Raw genomic sequence first — 14,988 nt, 5'->3', positions numbered from 1 at the left:
TGAACTTAAAATATGGTAATACATCAGTGATCAGATTGTTCCTACGGCCTTTAAGTGACCAACAAATCTGTCATTGCAGGTTTAAATGTTCTGCTTTGTACTTTGACTTTTTTACCTGGTGAAGTCCGTCATCTCCATCATGATCATACACATCTGCTTGGCCAGCACAATGATGTCATTGCCGTTGTCATCCCACTTGGCCACTTCTGCATCCAGCTTGCACTTCTCCTGTCTGAAGCTCTCCACCTGCTCAGCAATCTTTGCCTTTTCCTCCTGGGGAAGCTGTGCCATGATAGCCTGCAGGCAACAGGGGAGCATGGAAGAAACAAAAGCATTAGAAAAGGAGGACGAGGCTATTAGGGAGTACATTTGAGCAGAATAAATTGGAGGGATTGCTCAGAATGAGGGAAATACCAGAGAGAAGGAAGGAGAGAACGATAGGGAAATGAGGAAAAGGGGCGAAAAAGAAGAAGGATTAGTTCAGGAGAAAGAGAATAAAGAAAAAATATTATAAAGGGGAGAGCTGTAGCACCATTTGTAAAAAAGAATTCTGTCCGGTCTACTTTTTAATCCGCCCTACCAAACCTGAACACTAAGTTTGGAGTCTGACTATCCCTGCCCTTCTACAACGCTTCAAAATAAATTTCTAAACTTTACATTTAATGACTGGACCTTTTCAAGCCCCTTGACATCTTATATCCATAAAGAGCAAATCCATTTTTGCCTTCATTTTTTCCTCAGCGGCATTTGGGGGCAGGTCCAAAATGGCATAAATCTTGTGGCAAGGTCACAGGCTCAGTGAGAACCCGGTATTATTTTGGAGATAAATGTATAATTACCTCGCTTCTTAGACCAGAGAATGAATAATGCATTTGTTAAACATTATGTCAGGGAGGTGAGATGGAAGGAAGAGTAACCTGCTTCCCATTAGGTCGGTTCTATTGACTCGAGAGGCAGAGAGCGAAAAAGAGTACAGTAAAAAAAAAGAAGACAAGTCTCCATTGTTTCTTAACCTCATCTATTATTGACTGTTCTCCAAGAATTGCTATGAAATGAAATAATCACCCTTGTTTTCCTTTTCCCTTCTTCATTATTCCCTCTCTCACAGCAAAGCTGGTGTGTGGGGGTGTGGGGTGAGCTCAGCGAGAGTGCGTCACTTTGCTCATGTCCCCTGCTAGTCGTGTCAGGAGGAAATTGAAAACAAAAAAATATAGATGACTTGTCCTTCCGATATTCTTTGAAAATAAAATAAGCTGAAACAGGAGGGGGCCTTCAATGGAAGACCAAAAAAATGAAATAACAGACAGAAATTGAGAAGCGTGGAGGCACAACTTTCTCATCAGAGGCCAACGTGAGCTTCGGCCTACTGATCATATGTGAGCGCAGTTGTGCAACGCTTTGATGGCGGTTAGCTTGAATAAAATCCGAACGGCATAAACAAACAAGCAAAACCAGCCCCCTCAAGCCCAGTGTACATAGATTTCCTCTGCTGCCAGTGCCAAGACACACAAACAACAGCGAGGCAGCGTATCCCATTATATCGCATGTGGGGTGAAAACACCGCTCACATTTAAAACAAAGACAAAGTTAATGTGTATTTAGACTGCACAATGGGGAATAAACTATTTCAAACAAACTGCTGGACAAACAGCAGGACAAACTTGTATTCAGGTGTTGCTATGAACTATGGGTCACACACAGTAGGCAGTGGCTCTGGGGCCCCTACACCGCCATTTATCTAATCTGTAATAAAACATAACAAACATACCTCTCCATAAGTACATTTACTCATCAGATGGATCCTAAAATTAAGTACGCAGTTTTGGCTGTAGGTTAATCAACACTAATGGGCTCTTATAAACACATTATAACCAATAGTACCTCTGCTTCTTTGAGTTTGTCTCATAACAGAGCACTTGCTTCGTCTTATTTTGAAATTATAATGTATGCTGTTGATATCAACTATAACTTGTTTTTTAATTAAAATCAGTTTGAACTCGAAAGGTGCACTCAGTAGAGGGCATATCTCTCACAGCTATGTCATATTGAATGAATTCAACCCACGATTGGCTAACCCCCCCCCCCCCCATCTAGACAGCAAGTGTATCAGGCCTGTTTTTCACTTCCACTTTTTAGTCCTTTCAGATGTCTGCACCAGCACGCATCTCAGCTCTGTCTCACCAGCGTAACTGTCACTTGAAGCAAATATTTAGGCTTCAAGTCTAATTTCCGACAATAGGCATGTAAACGTGAGGTCGATGCCCAATAAACATTGAAAAACTGTGTCTCTGGCCGCAGAGCAGCAGCTAAGTGCAGGTGATGCAGTCATTTGTGTGCGTAGTTCAGTAAGCTGTTAGCCAAACACATCGTCATGAACTATAAAATTGAGCAAACTGTTTCCCCGTAGACATACACTCTACAGTATTTCCCCCCCCCCCCCCCCCCCCCCCACTGTGTCTCTGGCTGTAGAGTAGCGGCTGGAGTTGGAAGATCCAATAAGCACTATTATCACTACTGGCTTGGAAAGGTCGTGGGCAGGTTAAGAATAGTGAGTGAGGAGTCAGCAGGCAGTCAATAGCAGTATACAGTAAAACAAGAAGCAAAAGGAGGAAGTCTGAGTCACTGCAACCACGAGAGGTCCTTCAACATGCAGCCATAACTGGCCACCCAAAACATTATGCAGTTTGCTGCAGCAGAATGCGAGATCAGCTGTGGACGGACACAAAGGAGCATGCTAATCCACGGACCCACGCACACAGGTGAGTGATCGCAGAATTCTTCTTCACGTAATTCTTCTTCTTATAAAATAATTCATAAATATAAACTTGAAAACAGCAAAATACATTTTAGTTCAGACATTTGCAGGGTGGTTGTGCACTGAGTGTGTGGTTCTGGGTGTAGCCAGTAGCTCCCTGGGTTATGACTTGCTGATTACATGCTCATGTTCAATGTAGCAAAAACATAATGGAGGCAAAGATGTACAGTAATTGCTGCCGAATCAATCGCCACACAGATGAGGGCAATGTGCCACCAAGCATGTCACTCTAACCTCAGGACTCGAGGGCGGTCATTAGCATATCATTTCGTTCCTGCACCCAACTGTTGAGACATCAATTATTCACTTATTTCTATAATTGCACCAAGCAGTATGCCCCCAGTGTCAAAATGGTTGGTACACCATTGAGAAGAAGTATAGTTATAGTTTTGCTAAATGCCATTGGAATGAGAAAGATATAAGAATGCAAACTGTAAACTGTAAGAGCAATCAAATACTTTTCTCTCCGTCTTCTGCACATAAGAGATGCATTAAACCAAGATGAACTGCTCCCCCAAACAGCTAAAGGGAGCAAAACGTCTCTTGAAACTCAACAATTTGGATAGGAAATTCCTTTTCTAAAATTAGAGATCAAGGGAGGTTGAGGAGCGAGTGAGGGATTTGGTTGGTATTCAAATTCACTCTGAACACGGTGTGACAAAAGAGAGAGAGTCGGGAAGGATGAGAGAGAGAAGGGGGTTCTGAACACAAAAGAAAGCTGCAGCACAGGGAAACACATGTAAACACATGAGCCAATTTGGACGTCAGAGGAGCAGGAAGGCACTAGGTGAAGCCCCCTCTCTCTCTCCTCCTCCCCCCCCCCCCCACTCTCTAGAATTCACTTATCCCTAAATCCCTTCCCCTGCTTGATAAGAACAAGGAGCGGGCCTTGGGAGCTTAACATAGTGGCAAATCCGGCCGAGGGAGCGCTGTGCCAATACACTCTGCGACTCGGCTACGTCTGCAGGGATTAGAGCGCTTTCTGGGTTTCTTCACCGAGCGCAGCTTCTTGAAATGACTTTAATTTGTTTCATTTGAAATAAACTGCCCAGACACTCTGAGTTCAATTTTATGGATGACCTATCAACAGTGTTATCCAATCACTGTGTTAAAAGATGTTGTGTGTGTGTGTGTATGTGCGTCTGTGCATTATCCGTGGTGTGTTAAAGAAGGAGAGTTTGTGTCTGCATGTTATAATAGAGAGAGACACTGTGTACAGGCCTCTTTCCCCTGTGTGTTTTTCTGCCATTATGCATGTTTGCGCTTATAAATTAGCTTCACACATTAGTATAATAGAAGTGACAAATGGAGCCCCACACGAGGCAAAGCACTGGGAACAAAGGCTCCTGGGAGTGCCCTGGACTTGATTGTATTGCTTTCTACACTGAGCAAGAGAGGAGACAGTGAGATCAAGAAAGCGAGAGGGAGATGTTACGCCTGTGTCCTGTGTGAGATACCGGCACACTGGAGGGGCCTGGAGGGATCATGACTGTAAACCTCAGTGTGCTCATGTCGGCTCCTATGGAGAAAATGGATTACACTTCCTCTTGTCTGTTTGAATAGAAACACAGAGCACCAGTGTGCGCTTGGCATGACAGTGAAAGGACAGCAAGCTTTATCCTGACACGACAGGCTGAGTCCGACTGGGCAGATCACCAGTGGTTCAAGGCAAACACATCTTTTATGGATGTGCTTGCCTCCTGCGTGTGCAAATATTTCGTCTCTGAGGGCATAACAGTGTCTATGAGAGGAAAAACAAGCAATATCAATTAACTGTGTGAGAGGCTTTATCTGTATGCCAGATGTATAGTATGCTGGACAAGATAATGTGTGTTAAATGTACAAATGTAATAATGTTTAATACAACTATGCAACACATCATCTTCAATGTATTCGCTGCGAGCTTGAATGCATTACCTGCTAATCAAGGCTGCATGAACAATCTTTACATTCAGCCCCCTCACCCTTTAATTCATCCACCTTATAGTACTTGTACAACAAGTTATGACAAAGGGACATGCTGCGACTTCAAACTGTTCCCAAGATGAGCTGCCCACTCAAAGCACAGTTGAGTGCCAGGAAAAGTATAGTTGACAGTTTGGTGCTGTGAGGCTCCCTTGTGTGGCAGTGCTGGTGCGTCTAAGCTCAGATGGCTCAGCAATGTTACGCTGCGGGAGCCTTAGTGGGAGTGTACATACAACAAACTCAAAGCACTTCACACCCAGGACCCCCACAGTCATCCTGGAGAAGCTATTGTGCTCCCAAAGCATGGATTTGTTCTTTTTGTTCATGGTTGGATTGCAGATTTGACAATGTTAAACTTTCACGAGTTGTCTCTTTGGTCAACAATTGCATTGTTTAATCAGTGAAACAAAACATAAATTATTAACCACTAAACAGTACTGCAAATATCAATCGGCTCAAAATGGCATTTTATCAATACGGATTTTCCTTTTGTGAAGCATGGATGTAGACTTTTAATTATGTATGATATATTTGATTTGATTATACACACAAAAACACATGAAAAAGATTTTTTTGACTCAGGGGATTTGCAGCTAGCCTCGATTGGTCTGTTATGACCATTAGTTTACCGTGGCTAATGTTAGCTAATGCTAACTTTGGCTGGAGATGACTGTGTAAAACACATTACTAAGTCAGTTTGCTGACTTTATAACTCTTCTCCACTTCTGCTACGGTTACGCTACAATTTAGCATGAGTCAATATCCCATAATTGCTATTTGTGGCAACAGCAGCTGCTGTTCAGCAGTAGTTACATGGTCTCACTCTAAAGTACAGTGTTTTGATTCAGCCCCTAGGATGGAGGGATGCCTGTTTGTCAATCCCTAGCCTTTGAGTTCATTTTTTTGGTTTTAACTACGAGCAAAAGGCATCACAATTAGGGCTATAGTTAGTACACACTTAGTAGCGATAAACTGTTGTTTTGGTTTTATTTATTTTTCCCGTCTTTGTGCATTCGCCCCCTGTGTGTGCAGACTGTGTAGCGACTGAGGCAGTATAATACAGGCCTGAGCCATAGGGAGAGGCGTTGGGCCAAGTCATACTCCTGCCATCCACAATCCATTCAACATGCAATACACCACAACAGCCCCTGTGTTGCTGAAGGGGAGCGAGCACTGATACCCTCTTAATGTTCTTTAAGCTGGGCCCAAGTCAAAAATTGCTAATGTGCAACAAAGCCCAGATCCTGGCGATTGCGACTGAATTTCTTGGCACAGTACTATGCTGTATTTTGTCCTTTGTCGGGCATCTGAAGGGAATTGGGTAATTACCTCTTTGTTTGTGATTGCAATTTTACACCTGCCACCCCCGAATGGTGTTTATTTAAAATAATCCTGCTTGTTAGGATCATTTTAATGGACTTCCATGCTATGTAAGTGGAACTAGTTGGCTGAATCAATTCCAGTATGGTCAGGGAACAGGGGTGGGTGTTGAGGTGGGATGCGGCGCAACTTGCACCTCAGCCTACAATACGACTGAGGCAAGAACGCTACAGTCACTTATATGATGAATTTGGGCTCGTTGCCCAGCCGTCACCAAAATTAAGTACATGTTGTCTATTTCTGTATTTCTTCATGTCAGGTTGCATAACTGAGGCACATACAGGAAGTTTTCTGCACAGTGGGAGGGGGGAGGGGGTGAACATCCACTCACCCGAGCACTCTGTCCAGCAATAAGCTGGTCATCTTCAGTCTGGACACTGGTCCTGCTGCGAGTATCATAGTCCTCCTGTTCAAAGTCAGAGTCATCTTCCAGCTCCTCTGGTGTCTGTGAGAAACACAAAGACAAATTCGGGCAAACAGTCAGAGAGATAGAAAATGGAAAAAAGAAAGAAATCTTGCAACTCATGAATTGACAGTTGAAAAGAACAACTTTGACTTCATGCCCCTCTGTGTGGGAATCCAGAGTAACAGACAGCATATGTTCCCGTGTGTCAGTATAAAATGCCTCATCTAATATTTTAACTCAAACTCAGCATATGACAGACAGAAATGTCACAGAATAAAACAAGTCAGATCTTCATCATCTGAAGAACAGACTTCCTCCCGTCAACTTAACACTGCTTTCAAATTAAATATCTAATGGGTGACACTCTTTGAAAATGCAGAAATGTTGAATTATAGGTATTTTTCAATTTATGCATTAACTTTGGTGGGAAGCTTTAAAGATACCTACAGGAAAGAAAAACCCAGTGGCAGTTTTTAGTGCCTTTTTAAATCATTAACCAAACAATGTGATGGCATGTAGAGGTATTATAGCAACACTGTTTGACCACGGAATAATGCACATGTGAATGCACACATAATTATCTGGACCCATTTGCACAAAACCTGTTTCAGCAGCTGTAGTTCCATAGACATTGCTGTTAAATAAGAGTATATCAAAAGGCACATTCAAGTTTTAGTATATTAAAGGTTGTTCTCATGAAGCTGGCTCACTCTTAACTGAGCTACCTCACCATGGCAACCTTTGTTGGATGGTTTACCTACTGCAGAGCAGAGCAAAACCTGTACAGTAAAGGCACCATGCATGATGCTGACATTTTAAAAATGCCATATTCACAGTGCTGTCACAGTTATCCTGTGAAGAGCACTGTGGGTAATTCTATTTACAGCTTGTTAGAATGTAGCCTCTCCATGATGATTGATTATATCAGAGGTATAATTAATGTTTTATACAAAACTAGTGCTCGTACTGGCTTAAAGGCAAGACTTCTACCACACAACGGGTTGCTAGTAGACCATATCCTATGGTAACAATTAATTACATTTACTGTCGTTGGTAGAAAGAACACCAAATTCCACCGGTATGTTCTATTAAAAAGACTTTAGTATTTAGTTTGATGATTTGAATGATCACTTATTTTGGCATTGCTAGTTATGTGCCTGTATTCCTATTCAAACCCAGTAAATCAAAAAATATTCTTAAATTCAAGCACACTTGACAACCCTTCCCCTCTTCATGTGAATGTATTCATACTGTAGCTGGATTCCAAAATCCAGGGTCATAAAACCAGATGTTAACCAGCTGTGTGAGACTGTTCATTGAGGCCACTGGGTTGGCACAGTGCAGCAGCAGACACAGAGCGCAAATACCTCGCGATGTTTTGTCGACAAAAAAGTGACCCAGTAGATTGCAATTGTTGTTATTGTTATAATATTTCAGAGTTTTAAAAACTTGACTCATAGTATCTTGAAACACAATGTTACGGCATCGGATAAGGCTTTAAACCCAAGCATGTATTATTAATGCCAGCTTTCGCACATTGTTTTTCATTGTCTCACTGGGACCTGAAACATCGTATCCCCTTCAATTTAGCATCTTGCATTTCTGTAACGCAGCGCTGCTTGAGCTCTGAACTTCCAGTAAAAGTCTAAGCTTCTGCTTGAGACAGGCTGTAGGTCAGTTTGTTGGTTAAAGGAGAGAGTGTAAACACTTGATATAATTACAGTTTCCAGTCTCCAATCCACTGTTCAACTTCATACATGTTCCATTGTATCCAGTACTTGCTACTCCATCACACTATTCCGCTGTGTATGTGTGTGTGTGTGTGTGTGTGCATGTGGGTACATAAAGGCCAGTACCAAACTATGTTTTCGAGAACTTTTATTCTAACTTTACTCTCTTCTCAAGACCTGCCTCAATTTTTAAACACTGTGGAGAATTGGTTTCCTAATCCGTCGACACCTCATAAGATCTGTGCAGTAAAAATTCTAAAGGAGCCATTACTCGGCTTTAGTGGGAGAAAAATAACGCTTAAAAATGTGTGCAAACAGAACTATTACACGTGGCACCAACATTTGCTATCTACATGATGGCGTTAGACAACAGCGAAAGCAAGGATCTTCCAAGTTGTTTCCTCTGAAAGTAATTGAACTTGGATGGGATTATGAAGCCAGCTGGTCCCGGGCAGTTCAAAGCTGCCTGTTTTACATTATTTACCAACATCAAATTATTTTCCAGAATTAGATTTTTTCCAGAGCTGCACTGGGAAACCTTCCAGCCTGCATAAAGTTGAATAAATGAATTACACGGTGAAGAGAGAAGGGCCAGTTCGGGTGAAAGATGCAGATACTGTAACATCAGAGTATGTGAGACATAGAGCTGCTGGTGTCATGTTGTTATGCAGCATTTTTATAATGACATGCTGTAAATATGCTGCCGACTAAAACAGATCATGTGACAGGAGACATCTCAAATGGGAATTCAATTGCATGTTAGATCTCAATTATGTTTGTCTTCATCCTTAGGGTAGATATATTTTAGTCAGTAGCACAGTTTGCTCGAAACCAATAATGTACCGCATGTGTGTAGCTAGAATTAGAGTAAAGAGGCAAATACTGGAAAGGTGTCTGTGAGTGGCAACTTTGTCTTGTGAGTCAGGAAATGATCAACTATATGGTAAAAAGGCTATAATATATGGACCGAAGTGATTGCAGATTATACATTTAAACTGCATGACTATTCAGCAACACTAGGTGAATTCACAAAATACCTCATCAAATGTTTTCAAAATATTGAGGAAGACAGAAATAAATGACTGCACTTGGTCTTGGTCAGCATTTCCAAACACATGCATTTCTGTCTAACGCTTGCAGAGCATTTAAACCAGGGGTCTACCCGCCACGTCATTTTATGTGGCCCGCGAATCCGCCAGAAAAAATAAAAAAATATATATATATATTTTTTTTTTAAAGAAATTATTTAAAAAATATATTTTTAAATAATTTTAAATTTTTATTTAGACTTGATAGTAAAAATATCCCCATAGTCGAAATTATGAGATAGAAAGTCACAACTATGATAGAAAGTCAAAATGATGAGATACTTAAACACAGTCATAGAAGCAGCTCATTGCTCATTGGCTGGTTACTGTACACTTGACATGGAAATGTATTGTGAGTACATTGAAGACTACTTTAAACGTGGCTTTACAACACATGGAATACTTCATGTGGGATTGTGCAAACGCACCCTTGAAAGGATTTTAAGCATTGAACAAAGTTATTGTAATACCTTGTGTTTGATATTTGTCTTTGATATTTCTTAAATAGTTTGATCTTTGATAGAGTAATGTGGGTTTATTAACCCTAAATTAAAAGGATTTAAGTTATAATAACAGAAATGTGCTTAAATATATTTTTACATTTATATAACTGCATGTACAATATTTTTACACTTGAATAAACAATAATCAAATGCAGAGAGTTATTTACCAATATATTACGAGTAGTTACATTTTCAACTGGCCCTTTGTGGGCGACCATGATGCTGATGTGGCCCGGAGTGAAAATGAGTTTGAGACCCCTGATTTAAACCATTTCAGTGAGTGTTTTCCTGTTAGAGAAGGTAAGGAACATACCCTTATCATGAGGACAGCTTTCCTGATGTCACGGACGCCGTCGTAGACCAAACGGGACGCATCAATGAACTCATTCTCCTCAAAGGCCTGCGGAGGGTTCGTACTCAGTGCTTCGATAGCAACCTCCACTTGTTCAGCAAAACGGGGCATGACTGTAGGGAGAAATCGGTAAGGGAGGTAGATGGGAGAACAAAAGGAAGATATGAGAGTCAGGTGCATCACATGTGTTAGTAATCTTTCAGAATGGCTGCAAGTCTATCAATTAGAAAACATTAAAATGGCATGGTGAAAGCATGAATATTCTTGCGTCGTTTTTCTAGTTGAGGCCATGATCAGAACCGTTTCACATCAAATAGCAGGATTACATCCTGTGTCAGACTCTGATCATTTGTGCACTTCAGAAATCGAGATTGTCCCCCTAGACCTCTGTGTACGCGCCGATATGCTGTTTGCACATTGCACGTCAATTAATAACTATTTCACCTCGGGTTACCCAACAGGAAGATTGGCCCGTCTGTCACAGATCTGTTTGTGTGTACGCTGCCATTTGGTGTGTGTGTGTGTGTGTGTGTGTTTGTGTGCATGTGTGTAACCTGTGAGAAGACGTACAAGGACGCCAACTTGCAAGCTCAGCCTGTCAAATCACAATGAATGGAAACAAATTCATCATTCTTTTGAGCCAAACAAAAGCCAAGCAACAAAAGAAAAGTCTCTATTGACCATAAAAATGGTTGGTTTTGTTGTCAGTATCAATTGGCCAGACCTGATGGAAGAGCTTGCTGCTCTTTGTGTTTCCAAATGAATTGTGCTGAATATGAATATACATCATTAAATATTCACGAATACGGACTGAATGTTTGAATATTTAGCAGGCTACCTTTCCACGTAATCTCCTCTTGAGTCACAATAATTGAATGCAGAGTTTAATAATGAGTTTTTTTAAGAACGCTGCGCTGTCGCAAATCATCATAACAAAAGCCAAGGTTTACCTGGACAGAGAGTTGTCAGCCAGGAAAGGTCTGTCTTCATCTGCTGTATTATGGTGGCTACACCATGAATGCCTTTAACCCCACTTTCACTTGTGCCTTTGCTTGTTGTCCACAATTGTAAAGATATTGTCGATGAAACAACACCAAATATTCATTTTTTAAAGTAAATGACTGCTTTTTGGATATGTTAGAAAAACGACTGAATTGGAAATAGTCTGCAATAAATATGTTTACATAAGGAGTGGATTTCTGAAGAGTAGATACTTGAAGTGATTTAAGACAGCCCTCTTTTGAGAGGAGAAGACAGGTCTAATGAGGACAGACGGATTGGAATAAGAAAAACAGGGCAAAAGACAAAGTACGGCAGCAAGCCAACTGTGTGACTTTATTATCATTTTCAACACTTTCTTCCTCTCTTACAGAGTGAACTTAATCAATTAGCCAGTTTGCACTGAAGGTGTATCTGCAGTATATTTATTTTGTCTGATATAAAACACAAGCTATATTTCACCAAACATAAAAGGCATTACAAAAAAGACTCTCCCTTTCTCTTTTCATTTTTAATTCAGTTTAATCCACTTACTGCAGAAGTGTAAAATAGGCTTTTGGGAATTGCTGGGAAGGCGTTTGAAATAGAAATATTTAAATGTTCTCCAAGCTCTTAATGAGCAAAGTTGCTGATGGTAAGGAGCAATTTCACTCATTCCAGTTGAAAAATGATGAAGGGAATTAAATGTGACCATGTATGAATGGATTTTTTTCACCCCTTAGGCTTAAGCATATTTAAAGTGTGAAGTTCTGGATATACAATGGATGCTTTAAAACCTCACAGCCGATATGGCGTGCCCCACTGAGGTATTTAACAAGCTCCGAACACCACAAACTGCACAGTTGTTGATGCTCAGATCTCAATTTAGCAGGAAGACTGCTCAATTTAGGCAACAATCAAAAGCAATGATTCACACAAAACCTGCACTAAATCATTACGTACAACTTTAAGCCTATTTTGATTTTAGATTTGTGTTCTTGGGGGATACAAGGCAAGGCAAGTTTATTTGTATAGCACATTTCAACAACAAGGTAATTCAAAGTGCTTCACATAAAACCAGTAAAAGCATCAAAACATAAGGCAAAAGAAAATGAGATTTAAAAACAATTAAGAACATTCATTGCATTAAAACATTTTTTTTTTTAAAACAGTGTAAGAAATAAAATACAGTAGTAAAATGCAGGAAATTGATTAATATATTAATTGAATGTGGAACCTTTTTGCCACTATTCATTTCTTTCAGTTTACCTTCTAAATCCCCTCGTAACATTTTAAGTTTAGCGGCACTTAATGAGCCATTTTCTGGAAACCCAAACTCTTCTGACCAGTATGGAAGACATTCCAAACATGACTCTCCGTGTTTCTGTCGCATTAATTCAACAATCGGACCTTCCGGTTCCGCTGATTTTGAACTTTTTCCACCCATGTTACATTCTGGTGTGGACGTCGACGTTATCTTAGTACAATGCAATCGTCACTGCAAAACAGTTTGCAATACAGTTTGAACTCCTATGACATATTGATTTTACTAAAATGATACAGAATTAAAGTGATCTAAGAAGACAAATTATATTTCTTATATCACTTTACAATAATGACGAATATTCTCCATTCGTACTGTATTCTTATTCTCACATTTTTATGCACCTTCGGATCTGAAGAATCCAAGGTGGAAGCGCCTTCAACTAGCCAGCAGGGGGCGACTCCTCGACTAAAATAAAATCAGTCACTATAGTTTCAAGTCTTCTTCAATAAAGAATTAATCTGTATATTTTGGCCCCATTTAGAGTAAAATAAATATAAAGCAGGGTATGTTTTAGGATGCGGCTACCTTAAGATTGACAGGTCAGTACCACGAAATGGTCTGGTCTGGGAGTTGTCCGCATTTTCGTCTTACAACTTTGACCCGGTCACAGTGTGTTTTCAGTTCGTGAAGTTTAGTTATAACATTTTGGTCATCTAAAAATGACTTGTTCAGCGGTAGGCTGTACCTAGCTCCACCCTGTCTTGCCAAAAAAAGATGAAAACAAGATGGCGACGATCAATCTAACAAACTCAAGGCTTCAAAACAAAACTACTTCCACTTCTTATAGTCTTTAGGTTTATGTTATACTATATGCTGTATTATGGTATTTGTATGTCCGTTTCTATAATATGCTTCTAATAGTACTGTGTTTGTACTGGATCGATTGTAAATGATCACATGACTAGTACAGAATGTGGTGTCGACAGCCCATTGTTTGTTGTACAAACCCAACTTTTAGAGTAAAATTCATCAGGTGGACAGAAACAAAAACGGCAAAGGAAATAATAGTAGATGCATCATGGCTGTGTAGAGCATTTCTTTTGCACAAATAGTGGTTGCATCAAACTTTAAAGCAACTCAAGAAGAAATCTGAGAGAACATTGAAGGTTATGCGATTAAGAGACTTTATAGCTCCTGCTTATTCTCTGCTTCCAGCTCTGCTGATTTACATTCCAACCTTGGTTGAAGTGATTCACCTACCTCATCATACTGCACTGTTCCTCTCATAGCAATTTTCTCATCAGCACTCTCTTCCACTGTAACTCCCACCTCTATTTACACACAGATTAAGCCTTACCTCCTCGACTCGGGGGTTTGCCATCTGTTTCTTATTCTGGCTGAAACCTATTCTCCCATCATTGTAACAATGGACAACAATTTAAAGGGTGTGTCACCCAGTCGGTCCCCTTAAGTACAACTGATTAATTGATGTCACAAACAAGGTATTGTGATGAAAGATTTGACAATAAATGCTCTATATTTATGGTGAGTTACTTTCAGTCGGGCTAGCCACACAGTCTGGTTCTCAGAGCTATTATTTTCAAAGTAGACAGTGTGAAGTGTCTTTACTTCTCTCCCTTAAGTCTCTGCTGCACTTCCTTTCAGTGCACTTGATCCACTGATTTACAGCTATAACATGTGGGTGGCAGTGTGTGCATGTGTGTTATTACTTGCTGCAAAACCCTGGCTAAATCCTATTTACTGTGCCTCGATGTAATGGCAAGGAGCAACGCCACCCTGCTTCTCTACAAGGCACACTGACTAAGGCCATATATCAGTTTTTTTTAATCTACCCTCTCCAGGCACCATATTAATGATCGACTTGAAAATTTGTCCCTTTTTTGAGGAGAAGATTAGTTTAAACACAGGGAGTTAGTGGGCAGAAAAGTGTCTCAGGGAAGAAGGAGGGAGAGGAGAAAAGAGAGAGAAGCCATAACCACTTTCCCATTAGGCGATTGATTTTTCTCCCTCTCAAGGACACGCTTCAATCCTGGGCCCATGTGTGGACTGTCTGTCAGGAATCTATGGCTCAGCTTTACAGCTAAGAGTTGTGTGCCTTGGCTGGCTGTATTTGGCCCGGTCATAAATTTGACCACACTCAATATGAGAACGAGGGATGGGCAAACTGAGACAAGGTCAAAGGGCAGGTAGTTGTGATAAGCGTCCCGTGTTGATGTGGCAGCTGTCAGAAAGACAGGCAAGGCTGCGTTTGGCCAAGTTGCCGCGGACATAAACACAGGGGCAATCAAATAAAAACACAAACAACCTACTCAAACATCGACAAACACACACACACACACCCAGGCACAGGATAAATGTTCTACACATGCACACCACTGAGAAAAGGGAAAAAGGGGACCACAGCAATGAATTCCACTAAAATCCCTGCTCAGATCGCTTAGTGAAATCCGTGTTGACAGCTATTGATTTTTGGTAGAGTCGAG

At 40.7% G+C, this 14,988-nt stretch overlaps 1 protein-coding gene across 1 annotated transcript in view; it reads right to left on the bottom strand.

Annotated features, from left to right (window-relative positions):
- Positions 1-14,988, bottom strand: part of ctnna2 (catenin (cadherin-associated protein), alpha 2) — a 270,824-nt gene that overhangs the window by 10,764 nt on the left and 245,072 nt on the right. Inside the window, exons 13-15 of the mRNA XM_079279218.1 lie at positions 10,201-10,352; positions 6,492-6,605; positions 116-297 (exon numbers count right to left, since the gene is read on the bottom strand). Coding sequence (XP_079135344.1) covers positions 116-297; positions 6,492-6,605; positions 10,201-10,352 — 448 coding nt within the window. The remainder of the gene's footprint in view (positions 1-115; positions 298-6,491; positions 6,606-10,200; positions 10,353-14,988) is intronic.

This window comes from Melanostigma gelatinosum (assembly GCF_949748355.1).
Source record: "Melanostigma gelatinosum genome assembly, chromosome: 11".
NCBI classification, from domain to species: domain Eukaryota; kingdom Metazoa; phylum Chordata; class Actinopteri; order Perciformes; family Zoarcidae; genus Melanostigma; species Melanostigma gelatinosum.
The sequence above is the reverse complement of the archived record's forward strand: the minus strand, read 5'-3'. Positions and strand labels throughout refer to the sequence as shown.